The 13,150-nt window shown below is 42.6% G+C and overlaps 1 protein-coding gene across 6 annotated transcripts; it reads left to right on the top strand.

Moving 5' to 3' along the window:
* Window positions 1–385: 385 nt before the first annotated feature.
* LOC115147577 (protrudin) lies at window positions 386–10,931 on the top strand. 6 transcript variants are annotated; one of them, XM_029689832.1, is made up of 14 exons: window positions 389–689; window positions 1,466–1,730; window positions 3,194–3,264; window positions 3,390–3,576; window positions 3,681–3,776; window positions 4,292–4,404; window positions 4,876–4,997; window positions 5,181–5,252; window positions 5,666–5,695; window positions 6,443–6,460; window positions 9,474–9,615; window positions 9,754–9,800; window positions 10,128–10,209; window positions 10,404–10,931. In XM_029689832.1, exons 2-14 carry the CDS (start codon window positions 1,471–1,473, stop codon window positions 10,466–10,468), a joined length of 1,305 nt encoding a protein of 434 aa, XP_029545692.1. In that variant the 5' UTR covers window positions 389–689; window positions 1,466–1,470; the 3' UTR covers window positions 10,469–10,931. The 6 variants fall into 6 exon arrangements, with proteins under 6 accessions (XP_029545696.1, XP_029545692.1, XP_029545691.1 ...); XM_029689831.1 differs by having other exon boundaries at window positions 6,440–6,460; XM_029689834.1 differs by lacking the exon at window positions 5,666–5,695 and having other exon boundaries at window positions 390–689; window positions 6,440–6,460.
* The last annotated feature ends 2,219 nt before the right edge of the window (window positions 10,932–13,150 follow it).

Raw genomic sequence — 13,150 nt, 5'->3', positions numbered from 1 at the left:
CTGGAACCATTGTATGTCATCTCTGAGGTTGCACCTATCCTGACCTATCATGAGATAGTATATAACCCAGAGGCTCACTCCATGCATGTGTGTTTGGTGTGACATGCTCCCTTACTAATAAATTGTGAATAAAGGCATATCGTGATTGGTCTTCTCTCTCCTCATTATTGATTAGAATTCCCACAACACTAGTCACTATTTTTGTCAATACTATTATATTTTTCATTACACCGTTTTGGGTGAGTATCTTAGTAAAATATTTCAGTCAGAGAGAAATGAGTGATGTAGCTCATAATTTCCCCCACAAATGGACCTCAGATTGACGTGATTTGACATTACGATATTTTCTTTAATCTACTCTCTCCCTCATCGGTTCGCTCTGCGTTCTATTAGCCAGTCGGATTTTATTGCGGAAGCGATTACTTTTCTCTCGCAGCTGGCAGGCAGGCGTTATTTGCTTAAAACAAATTATTTCCCAAACATTTATACAGCACAAAACATCGTCAACTCAATAACCTCGATTTGAGAAGCGAATACAGTTGGTTGACTTCATATCAAGAAGGCTGTGAAAACTGTCTAAACAGGCGCGTGACTCGTCTCTTCCTACATTCAGATCCTGTCGTGTTGACGATCAAGAATTGCTTTCATATTCGCTAACTACGGTTTTTGACACTTTCCCCGCTAGTCAGGTAATGTTGCATTTCTTGCCTTATTATTCATATATATTGATTGTTGCAAATATTACATGTTATGTCAATCACTAGCTGGTTAGTTTAATTGGAGTTACAATTTCGCCAGGTGTCTACATGCGATTTGGATGACAGCTGTTGTTGTGTAACGTTAGACACCAACGTTAGAAAACACTAGCTATGTGTGACAACAATGTATTTTCATCAATATGTGATATAGAACCCATTTAACAGCGTAGTGTGGCCTGTTGCAGTCATATTGTTTCATGACCCACCCATTTTATGTCAGCAGTCACGTTTCTCAGTAGCATTAGAAGATAAATGATTAAATCGTCATTAGATCAGGTATGGTAGATTTACTTTGATCGTCCAGGTTCGTGATTACTGTTGCCCCCTTCCTCTTTCCACTGATAGCTAGTGAGTGAGTGTTTGCACAGCGTAACATATTCAGGAAATGCTAGCTAGAGCAACAGACGGACTTGAAAATAAAATCTTATCTGGCTGCTCCTTGTGTCTCTGTCTCATTTCACATTTTAGTCATTTAGCAGACGCTCTTATCCAGAGCGACTTACAGTAGTGAGTGCATACATTTCATTTCATACATGTTTTTTTTTTTCTTCCGTACTGGTCCCCCGTGGGAATCAAACCCACAACCCTGGCGTTGCAAACACCATGCTCTACCAACTGAGCCACAGGGACCATGTGTGTCTCACTCCCTTTATCTACCCCCTCTGTTTCTGTCCCCCTTTCTCCCACCCTACCCTTCTCCCCTCTAGTCGGGATGAAGCCTGGAGTAGGGGCATGTCAGGACCCCTGTCAGGGTGGTCCGGGGGTGGGTGACAGGGGGGACGACACCCTGGTGCCTCTGCCCCCTAAAGACACCCCCGGCTCCCCCACGGGGTCACCCTCAGAGTTGGGAAGCCCCGGCCCCCGCCAGGTCGCGACCTTTGACCTGCTCAAGATGGTAGTGTCTTACAAGAGGATGGCCCTGTTTCTGGAGCCGCTCACTGACACATTGGAACTGGCCCGCTACCTACTGGGGTGAGAGGATACATTTACACACTGATCCAAGATCAGTTTTTAGTTTCTCCAATGATGATAATGGATAAGACTTGGGAGGGTAGACTGATTCACGCTACCTACTGGGCTAATGAAGGGAGGGTAGACTGATCCTAGATCTGAGCTGTGGAGCTGGCACTCTACCTACTGGGCTAATGAAGGGAGGGTAGACTGATCCTAGATCTGAGCTGTGGAGATGGCACTCTACCTACTGGGCTAATGAAGGGAGGGTAGACTGATCCTAGATCTGGGCTGTGGAGCTGGCACGCTACCTACTGGGCTAATGAAGGGAGGGTAGACTGATCCTAGATCTGGGCTGTGGAGCTGGCACTCTACCTACTGGGCTAATGTAGGGAGGGTAGACTGATCCTAGATCTGGGCTGTGGAGCTGGCACTCTACCTACTGGGCTAATGTAGGGAGGGTAGACTGATCCTAGATCTGGGCTGTGGAGCTGGCACGCTACCTACTGGGCTAATGAACAGAGGGTAGACTGATCCTAGATCTGGGCTGTGGAGCTGGCACTCTACCTACTGGGCTAATGAACAGAGGGTAGACTGATCCTAGATCTGGGCTGTGGAGCTGGCACTCTACCTACTGGGCTAATGTAGGGAGGGTAGACTGATCCTAGATCTGGGCTGTGGAGCTGGCACGCTACCTACTGGGCTAATGAACAGAGGGTAGACTGATCCTAGATCTGGGCTGTGGAGCTGGCACTCTACCTACTGGGCTAATGAACAGAGGGTAGACTGATCCTAGATCTGGGCTGTGGAGCTGGCACTCTACCTACTGGGCTAATGTAGGGAGGGTAGACTGATCCTAGATCTGAGCTGTGGAGCTGGCACTCTACCTACTGGGCTAATGAAGGGAGGGTAGACTGATCCTAGATCTGAGCTGTGGAGCTGGCACGCTACCTACTGGGCTAATGAAGGGAGGGTAGACTGATCCTAGATGTGGGCTGTGGAGCTGGCACTCTACCTACTGGGCTAATGAAGGGAGGGTAGACTGATCCTAGATCTGAGCTGTGGAGCTGGCACTCTACCTACTGGGCTAATGAACAGAGGGTAGACTGATCCTAGATCTGGGCTGTGGAGCTGGCACTCTACCTACTGGGCTAATGAAGGGAGGGTAGACTGATCCTAGATCTGAGCTGTGGAGCTGGCACTCTACCTACTGGGCTAATGAAGGGAGGGTAGACTGATCCTAGATCTGGGCTGTGGAGCTGGTCTGCAGGTGAGGCTTTTGCTCCAGCCCTGCTCTAATGAGCGTAGTTGTAGATGCATGCCATCTTATTTGGTTTACTGTATAGTCATGCTGGGGTGAGTCAGTGTTTACCCTAGACACTGATCGGAGGTCAGTTTTTAGTTCCTCCACCCTAATGGTTGAGGATAGGACTTGAGGACGCTAAACTGATCCTAGGTCAGTATGACTGTGTGGTGTATTACAGGTGGAGGATGCCTCTGTGCTCACTACTGGTCTGTCTACTGCTCAACATCCTCTTCCTCACTCTGAGTGAAGGTGAGCTAATGCTGGGTAATACACACACACATACTGATATATGAACTACTACCACATACAACTGAGTGTGTATAATAATGTGATATATCTAAAATGTGACAGTCAGTTTCTCTCCTGCCCTCCAGTGGGGTGGTTCTCTGTGTGTGTTCTGGGGGTGTCTGCCCCGGCTGCCCTGGGTTACCTGCAGGACAGGTGTGGGGGCGGGGCGTCGGAGGCGGAGCAACAGAAGAGGCGGTGCCACGCGGTGCTTCGTAAGGACCTGCAGAACGTTCAGCTCACCAGACAGGACGCCATGCTGGAAGTCAAGGACCTGTGAGTGAGTGTGACTTTGGCCCTCCACTTTATAAAACCAAGTTAATTTATTTACTATCCCTGTGTGTGTGTGTGTGCGTATGTGTGTGTGTCTGTGTCCACAGGTTAAAGCAGCTAGATGACCTGTTGTCTCATGCCTGCCTGTCTGCTGAGTCTGTCTACAAGCTCCTGTACTGGGAGAGCCACTCTGAGTCCTCTAGGTCAGTAACACTGTGTGTGTACTTGGAGCCACTCTGAGTCCTCTAGGTCAGTAACACTGTGTGTGTGTGTGTGTACTTGGAGCCACTCTGAGTCCTCTAGGTCAGTAACACTGTGTGTGTGTACTTGGAGCCACTCTGAGTCCTCTAGGTCAGTAACACTGTGTGTGTGTACTTGGAGCCACTCTGAGTCCTCTAGGTCAGTAACACTGTATGTGTGTGTGTGTACTTGGAGCCACTCTGAGTCCTCTAGGTCAGTAACACTGTGTGTGTGTACTTGGAGCCACTCTGAGTCCTCTAGGTCAGTAACACTGTGTGTGTCCTTGTTCTCCAGGACAGTAACTCAGCCACTCTACATTCACCATAGATGTCATCACACACCTTATCTGTACTTACAAATCGCCCGACAGACTGGTTAGGGTTGTTTGTGTGTGCCTGAGTGTGTCTTTCTCTCTCTCCTCTCTCTCTCTCCTCTCTCTCTCCGTCTCTCTTCTCTGTCTCTCTTCTCTGTCTCTCAGGTTCTATGGTGGCCTGTTAGCTGTGTTGATGCTGCTGTATTCTGTTCCTGTGGGCTGGGTGCTGGCCTGTCTCACTACTGCCCTCTTCCTGTGGAACAGAGACTTCTGCAGGGGTCAGTGCGCACACATACAGTAACAGTCAAAGGTTTGGACACACCTACTCATTCAACGGTTTTTCTTAATTTTTTTACTATTTTCTACATTGTAGAATAATAGTGAAGACTCAAAACTATGAAATAACACATATGGAATCATTATTCAAAGTAGCCACCCTTTCCCTTGATGACAGCTTTGCATACTCTTGGCATTTTTGAAGAATCTGAAATATATTTAGATTTGTTTATCACTTTTTTGGTTACTACATGATTCCACATGTGTTATTTCATAGTTTTGATGTCTTCACTATTATTCTACAATGTAGAAAATAGTAAAAATAAAGAAAAACCCTAGAATGAGTAGGTGTGTCCAAACTTTTGACTGGTAGGTACTGTATATGCAGACACACACACACACACACACACACACTCTCAAGTGTTGGTTCTGTGTTCTAACAGCCTGGTTCCACTCTCCCTCTGTGTGTGTAGTTGTGTTGGACCTAAGGGAGGTGGTCCAGTCTGGCCAGAACCCATCCTCAGAAGGAGAGATGGACCACACAGAACCGAACCACGGCAGCCTGGACAGGACTCCCACTGCTACCAGCTTGGAGGTATGGAGAGAGAGAAGTGGTGGGGGGAGAGAAACAGGGGTAAGGAGAGAGAGAGAGAGGAAGGGCTGGATGTATATGTAGAGTGTGTATATTTGAATTAATGGTGTACATTAAAACATTACAGATCAGTGTTATGCAATAATCCTCTTATGTAACTTACATGTATATCATTATTGTGTGTAGGACCTGTCCCCGGGCAGCGTAGAGGAGGCTGAGGAGGCAGAGCCTGATGATGAGTTCAAAGATGCCATCGAGGTAACAACTAAATCAACCGTTATCTTGGCTTTATTCCTTCATGTCTTGTTATCTGACTGGTTTTTCATCCTGACCTCTCTCTTTGGCCAGGTCTTAGGCCATGTATTTTTGATTTGATATAACTTTATTGGCAGTTGCACCACTCTCACTCCGGCTCTGTTTGAACACTGCTTCCATTCCTTCCACTAAGTCTTCACAGATCTAACATGGTAGGATGGGAGAAACCAAGGAATCCACTAGGCCTACCTTCCTTTCCATGCCTACCTTCCTATCCATGTCATTGTCAAATCAGAAGGAAAAAGATTGTGTTGGAACACAGCTTCTTATCCTTCTTCCTTCTGTCGCTGGCTGACAACTTCCTGTCCTTCTGATGATTCATTTCCTTTTCTGTTTCTACCTCCCTCCCCTCTCAGTTGACTCAGGAGCCCCTTATCTCCCTGCAGGTGAGTGGCTCCCCCTGTCTGTCGTGCTGTGGTATTACAGCATTAGAAACAGGACACATTAACAATTGCGACAAATAATGTTTGTTTTTGATAAATGATTAATGATAAAGTTCTGTGACAGTTCAACTACTCAGCCCAGTTACTAAGTTTTGTGTGTGTGTGTGTTACAAGCATTAACCTGCATTAACATCTGCTAAATATGTGTATGTGACCAATAAATTGTGATTTGAATTTAATATTTAGGACTATCTCAGACAGTTCAGTGTTACACGACATCATGACCGAGGTCAAAGACCTGTAAGTGTGTGTGTGTGTGTGTGTGTTGCAGTGGTGTGTGTTGCACAGGAGCTACACGAGGACGTGGAGAGAAGCCTAGATTTTATTACCTGCTACACTGGAAGTGTAACGTTTTGCTGGCATGAGCAGAGCTCAAACCACTTCATCATATTGTTCAGTGGTGTGAGCTGCACGTTCAAATCTAGACAATAGAAATAGACCACCAGGTTTCATTGAAGTGAATAGGAGTGTCTCGTGCTCTGCAAACGTTATGCATCTAGTGTAGCTGGCCAGTTCAATATTACTATCTCAGACAGCACAGTGTGTGTGTTTCTGGGGTGTTTGTGTTAGATAGATACGGTGTGTTTGTGTTAAATTGGTGTGTGTGTGTAATCTGCTCCTGTGTGTGTGTAATCTGCTCCTGTGTGTGTGTGTGTGTGTGTGTGTGTTCCTCTCCATCCTAACAAGGAGACTCCCTTGGCTTTAGTGGTAAGTCTCACCCTTACCCTGTTTGTGGTGGGAGGAGAGTGTATAGGGTACACACCTCGGTTGGGTCCTGTCTGCATGGGTAGTGGAATGTCTATACACCTTAGTGCTGTTGTTACGGTTATGTTACCATCACTGGTTATGTTACCATTATGACATCAGGACTGTAACTTGACATATATACCACTAATATCATAACATATACCACTAATATCATAACATATACCACTAATGTCATTACATATACCACTAATGTCATGTATACCACTAATGTCATTACATATACCACTAATGTCATTACATATACCACTAATGTCATGTATACCACTAATGTCATTACATATACCACTAATGTCATGTATACCACTAATGTCATTACATATACCACTAATGTCATTACATATACCACTAATGTCATGTATACCACTAATGTCATAACATATACCACTAATGTCATTACATATACCACTAATGTCATTACATATACCACTAATGTCATTACATATACCACTAATGTCATGTATACCACTAATATCATAACATATACCACTAATATCATTACATATACCACTAATATCATTACATATACCACTAATGTCATTACATATACCACTAATGTCATTACATATACCACTAATATCATTATATATACCACTAATGTCATGTATACCACTAATATCATTACATATACCACTAATATCATAACATATACCACTAATATCATAACATATACCACTAATATCATAACATATACCACTGTCATTACATATACCACTAATGTCATTACATATACCACTAATGTCATTACATATACCACTAATATCATTATATATACCACTAATGTCATGTATACCACTAATATCATTATATATACCACTAATATCATTACATATACCACTAATGTCATGTATACCACTAATATCATTATATATACCACTAATGTCATTACATATACCACTAATGTCATGTATACCACTAATGTCATTACATATACCACTAATATCATTACATATACCACTAATATCATTACATATACCACTAATGCCATTACATATACCACTAATGCCATTACATATACCACTAATGTCATTACATATACCACTAATATCATTATATATACCACTAATGTCATTACATATACCACTAATGTCATGTATACCACTAATATCATTACATATACCACTAATATCATTATATATACCACTAATATCATTACATATACCACTAATATCATTATATATACCACTAATATCATTACATATACCACTAATGTCATGTATACCACTAATATCATTACATATACCACTAATGTCATTACATATACCACTAATGTCATTATATATACCACTAATGTCATTATATATACCACTAATGTCATTACATATACCACTAATGTCATGTATACCACTAATATCATTACATATACCACTAATATCATTACATATACCACTAATATCATTACATATACCACTAATATCATTACATATACCACTAATGCCATTACATATACCACTAATATCATTACATATACCACTAATGCCATTACATATACCACTAATATCATTACATATACCACTAATATCATTACATATACCACTAATGTCATCTATACCACTAATATCATTACATATACCACTAATGCCATTACATATACCACTAATATCATTATATATACCACTAATATCATTACATATACCACTAATATCATTACATATACCACTAATGCCATTACATATACCACTAATATCATTACATATACCACTAATGCCATTACATATACCACTAATATCATTACATATACCACTAATGTCATGTATACCACTAATGCCATTACATATACCACTAATATCATTATATATACCACTAATATCATGTATACCACTAATATCATTACATATACCACTAATATCATTACATATACCACTAATATCATTATATATACCACTAATGTCATGTATACCACTAATGTCATGTATACCACTAATGTCATTACATATACCACTAATGTCATTACATATACCACTAATATCATTATATACCACTAATATCATTACATATACCACTAATATCATTACATATACCACTAATATCATTATATACCACTAATATCATTACATATACCACTAATATCATTATATACCACTAATATCATTACATATACCACTAATGCCATTACATATACCACTAATATCATTACATATACCACTAATGTCATTCTATATATATACCACATAAAGTAGTGCACTATATTATAGGGACTAGGGTATAAAGTAGTGCGCTATATTATTTGGAAATAGGGTGTGATTGCGACTGTTTTATGAATACAGTTGAGGTCTTTTGCTGATTGGCTGCCAGCCCATCTACGGAGACAGGTGCAATGCCGTCTGAGGGCGGAGCTTAAGGTGCCGTTTCTCACCTGAGGTGTACCAAAAGGGTTACTAGCCCTCGTCTTTCAGAGCAATATATAGGCACAGATCTAGGATCAGCTTAGCCTCATCTAACACTAACCTTAACCATAAGGGTGTGAACTGTACAACTGATCTGGAGCATGTCTGGTAGCACGTTTCAAACTCATTCCACAGAGGTCCCAGTCTGCAGGCTTTCACTCCTTCCTTTGACTTGATTGATGAATTGAGCTCATTGGTTAGTTAGGAACTGGCCTCACCTGGTTGTGTAGGTCTTAATTGGACAGGAAAAACCCCAAAACCATCAGACTCTGGGCCCTCCATGGAAGGAGTTGGAAACCCCTGCCTTGGAGGATGACGTGTATGGTTTTGTGTTAGTGGGGTTTTGCTGCCTGTGTGCTCTCGACTCCCTGTTGACGTTGAGAAACACATCCACCTAAACCATGGAAGAGAGGGGTTGGTGTTGGAGGAGTAGGGAGCAGGGTTTGGGGTTTAGGGGCTATGGTGTAGGGTTTAGGGGCTATGTAGTTCCCACAAAGCTGCTCCCTTTAACTGCTCTTTAGTAACTTAAACCTTCTCTTCTCCTCCTCCCCCCATTCTGTCCCCCCCAGGAGGATGATGACGTTACTTCAGATTTGGACACCATCTCCATCACCTCAGACAACGGTCTGCTGAGCCGCAACGAGCCAATCCGCAGTAAGGTGTCCAAACTGACGGAGAAGCTACGCAAACGCTACCCCACCAACAACACAGGTCAGTCAACCCTTCATCCCTCTTCATCTTCTTCTTCCTCACCTCAGTCCTACTTAAGGTGGGTTTAGTATCTAGTCTTCAGATAGAAATTAAATATCCCCCCTCTCTCTCCCCCCTTCCTGCTCTCTCATCCCAAAGGTAACTGTTCTAGCTGCAGTGCAGTCTTCTCAGTGGTGAAGAGAAGGGTAAGAGCTTTAAACCACCAATAAATACAATCATAAGTAATACTGTAGATTGTTTAATACCTCTGTGTGGAACCTGGTGTGGGTCCCAAATGGCATCCTATTCCCTATATAATCTACCACTTTAGAACAGAGTCCTATGGGCCCTGGTCACAAGTAGTGAACTATGTAGGGAATAGGACAGGGTTGGGGTTAGAGTTTCACTTTACTTCCTGAATTCACCCACTTCATTTCAAATTGGCCCCAACCCTGGAATAGGGTTCAGTTTGGGACATAACAACAACAATAATGATGATGTCATCGTGACCTCTGTGACCTCTGCTGTTTCAGCGGAGCTGTAGTAACTGTGGCAACAGCTTCTGCTCCAGATGCTGCTCATACAAGGTCCTCAAGGCCTGCATGGGTGTCACAGGTGAGAGAGAAACACACACAACATGCTATTATGGCATTTCTATACTGAAATGATGAAATGATAAATAAGGTCTCCGAAGACATCAGTTGATTTAAAAACAAATTTCTATCTCTTCTATTTTACACCTTCTCTCATTCCCCATCTCTCTCTGCCTCCCCCTTTTCTCATGTAATGTCTCTTTACCTCCCTCCCAGCTCCAGATGCCCAGAGAGAGACAGTGTTTGTTTGTGCTGTCTGCAACTCCACCCTCAGCAAGTGAGAAATGACTACCCCTCCTACCCACTCATGGAGACCCAGGGAGGGTACTGCCCCTCTTACCCAGGATTCGAAGCTCCTTGGCTGGGTAGAGCCCGCGGCAGATCAGCCTCTACCCCCCCGGGGGTGGTTCAAAACCCCAGGTTGTCTGGTTCTCTGGATCCAGCCCAGGTGACCAGGGTTATTAAGATGAATCAGTCCAAATGGCAACCTATTCCCTATTAATTACACTGCTTTTGCCCAGAGCCCTATTGGATTCCCTATGGGCCCTGGTCTACAGTAGTGGACTATATAGGGAATAGGGTGTCATTTTGGACGCTACCCCAGACTCCCATCAGCTTGTGTTGCATTGAGATTTATCCTGTACTGTCACGGAGGTCCTGAGAATGCTGAGAGGTGTGTGTGTGTGTGTGTGTGTGTGTGTGTGTGTGTGTGTGTGTTGGATTGTATATGATATGCTATAGATTGACCCTGTTATAACTTATCCATTCTGTAATGGTTTTATATGTTGGTCCTAATGTTAATTTAATGGATGTAAAGACAGGATGCTAAAGACTATACCTTTGTCCTAAATGGCATACCCTAATCTCTATGGAGCATAACCTAACCCCATGGAGTGATTTCCAGGGTGATCCCAGAGCTGTGTTCAAATACTCATACTAACTGTACTATTTGTGATGTAAATTGAGTATGTAGTATACTTATTGGTCATAGTATGGCTATAGTATGCCAAAAGTTCCTGGATGTCGTACTAAATTCACCAAAATACGAAGTATACAAGCAGTGGACACTTTCTGTGCTTTTAGGGCCCATAATGCAATTATTCAGAAAATCTTGAGCAATGTAATAAAGTAATGACTTTCCAAATAAGTTAAACGTTATGTTGGCTGACAATTTATTAGCTACGCTGTCGAACCGCAGCAGGTCATTCAGCAGTATGTACCGGTCTGTTAGCTAGCTACCTAACGTTAGTTGGCTACTAATACATTATATTATAATATTATATATATTAACTATCTAGCTAACTACCCAATGTTTATTGACTTGATTATTCACATCATTCTTAGCTAAGTGGTAGAGTCGTCGTGCGTTCTCAATGGACATTGTTCATTCTGGCTTTCTACTCTGATTTCAGAGCATCTCTCATCTGTGTGCCAGTGCACAGAATAGCTGAATAAAACGCGGTGAATATGGCCGGTGTCAGTAAGCGTTGGCAAAAAATAAAGCGTAATTAAATTGTTGCCTGCAGCACAGTTAGTCACCAACACTCTGCATAAAATTAAAACAGCCCTACCAGCTCTGCTAGGGCGAGTAAAATGGTCAGAGTGAGTGAGGGTTTCTCTCATTTGTGTCTGGAGGTAGCTAGCCAGTTAGCTTGGGTGCTTGACTGCCATTGTGAGGACAGAACGCTCGGATCAACCCTACTCCTTGGCCAGAGCGTCTAGTGTGGGCTCCGAGACCGAAACGCTCTGGATTTCCGAATGCCCAGAGCGCATTCTGAGCGCTCTCTTGCACTCCATGGGTGAATTTACGGACCCAGCCGAAATCGTAAAATGTCTAGCTAGTAATTTGTTATGCTCACAAGCTAGCAAGAGGTTGCATAGCAACAGCATAAACTTCTGCTAGACAGGCGAAGTGCTAGTACACTCAACTGAAGGGATACCCTTCGTTTACAGTATCGGGTATTCTAAAATGAACAAATAGTATGTAGTATATACTCATTAAGTATGTGGTTACAGTATTCTAAAATGAACTAATAGTATGTAGTATATACTCATTAAGTATGTAGTATACAGGATGTTGATATGGGTATTTGAACACAGCACAGGTTTTAGATTGACACATAAGAATGTACATGTTACACTTTTACCATTGTGATCACCTATATTCAATCCACTGAAAGTTTATATTTATCCAATTTATTAATTCATTCATTTGATTGATTATCTTGACAGAATGGAGGAGTTTGTTTACTCTTCATTGCTTCAATAAACTGTGATTTTGAATGTTTGAAATTAACTTATGGCGTATTTTTCCTGCCTTTTTTCAGCCTAGTTGTAGAGAGCTCTGTTAAAAAAAATAAAACATTTAAAAAGAGTGTGCCCTGCAGGTTTGGTGCATCTGTTGGCGTTTCACTACCGTAGACTTAGGTAGACATTGTATCTGTCCCATTATGGCGTCTGAGAGCTAAGCAGCGCCATAGAGGTCATCTCCATTTTGAAGTAGTCCATTCTTCATCTACTACTTCTATGAGTTGGTAAACAAACTGAAAGGGTGCACACTGCCACTTGCATTGTGTTGTTTGAACAGATATAAAGCCAAGGTTGGTGATTTACTGCCACCTGCAGTTATGGAGTGCTTGCTCAGGAGTATAATTCATTGGCTGATCCCTTGTGGTGACCTGGATGAACTCGTGAACCTTCCTTAACCCATTGGAAGTCACACCCAGTTGACTACTTCAGAATGGTCCTCAATGGCGCTGCCCATGCTAAAACAGGCTTTTGGGCACTAGAGTCCTCTATCTAACTCTATGGTCACTACTCAAACTAAATACACCACATGCTAGAAGGCTCCAGGTTCCTCTCCTCACAACCCAGATCCACCACATGCCAGAAGGATCCAGGTTCCTCTCCAATCCTCTCCTCACAACCCAGGGTGAATCTCAATAGTCTGAAGTAGCTTCCTT

The sequence above is a fragment of the Salmo trutta genome, chromosome 14, assembly GCF_901001165.1.
Source record: "Salmo trutta chromosome 14, fSalTru1.1, whole genome shotgun sequence".
NCBI lineage: Eukaryota > Metazoa > Chordata > Actinopteri > Salmoniformes > Salmonidae > Salmo > Salmo trutta.
Note: the sequence above shows the minus strand (reverse complement) of the source record. Positions and strands in the feature narration are given on the sequence as shown.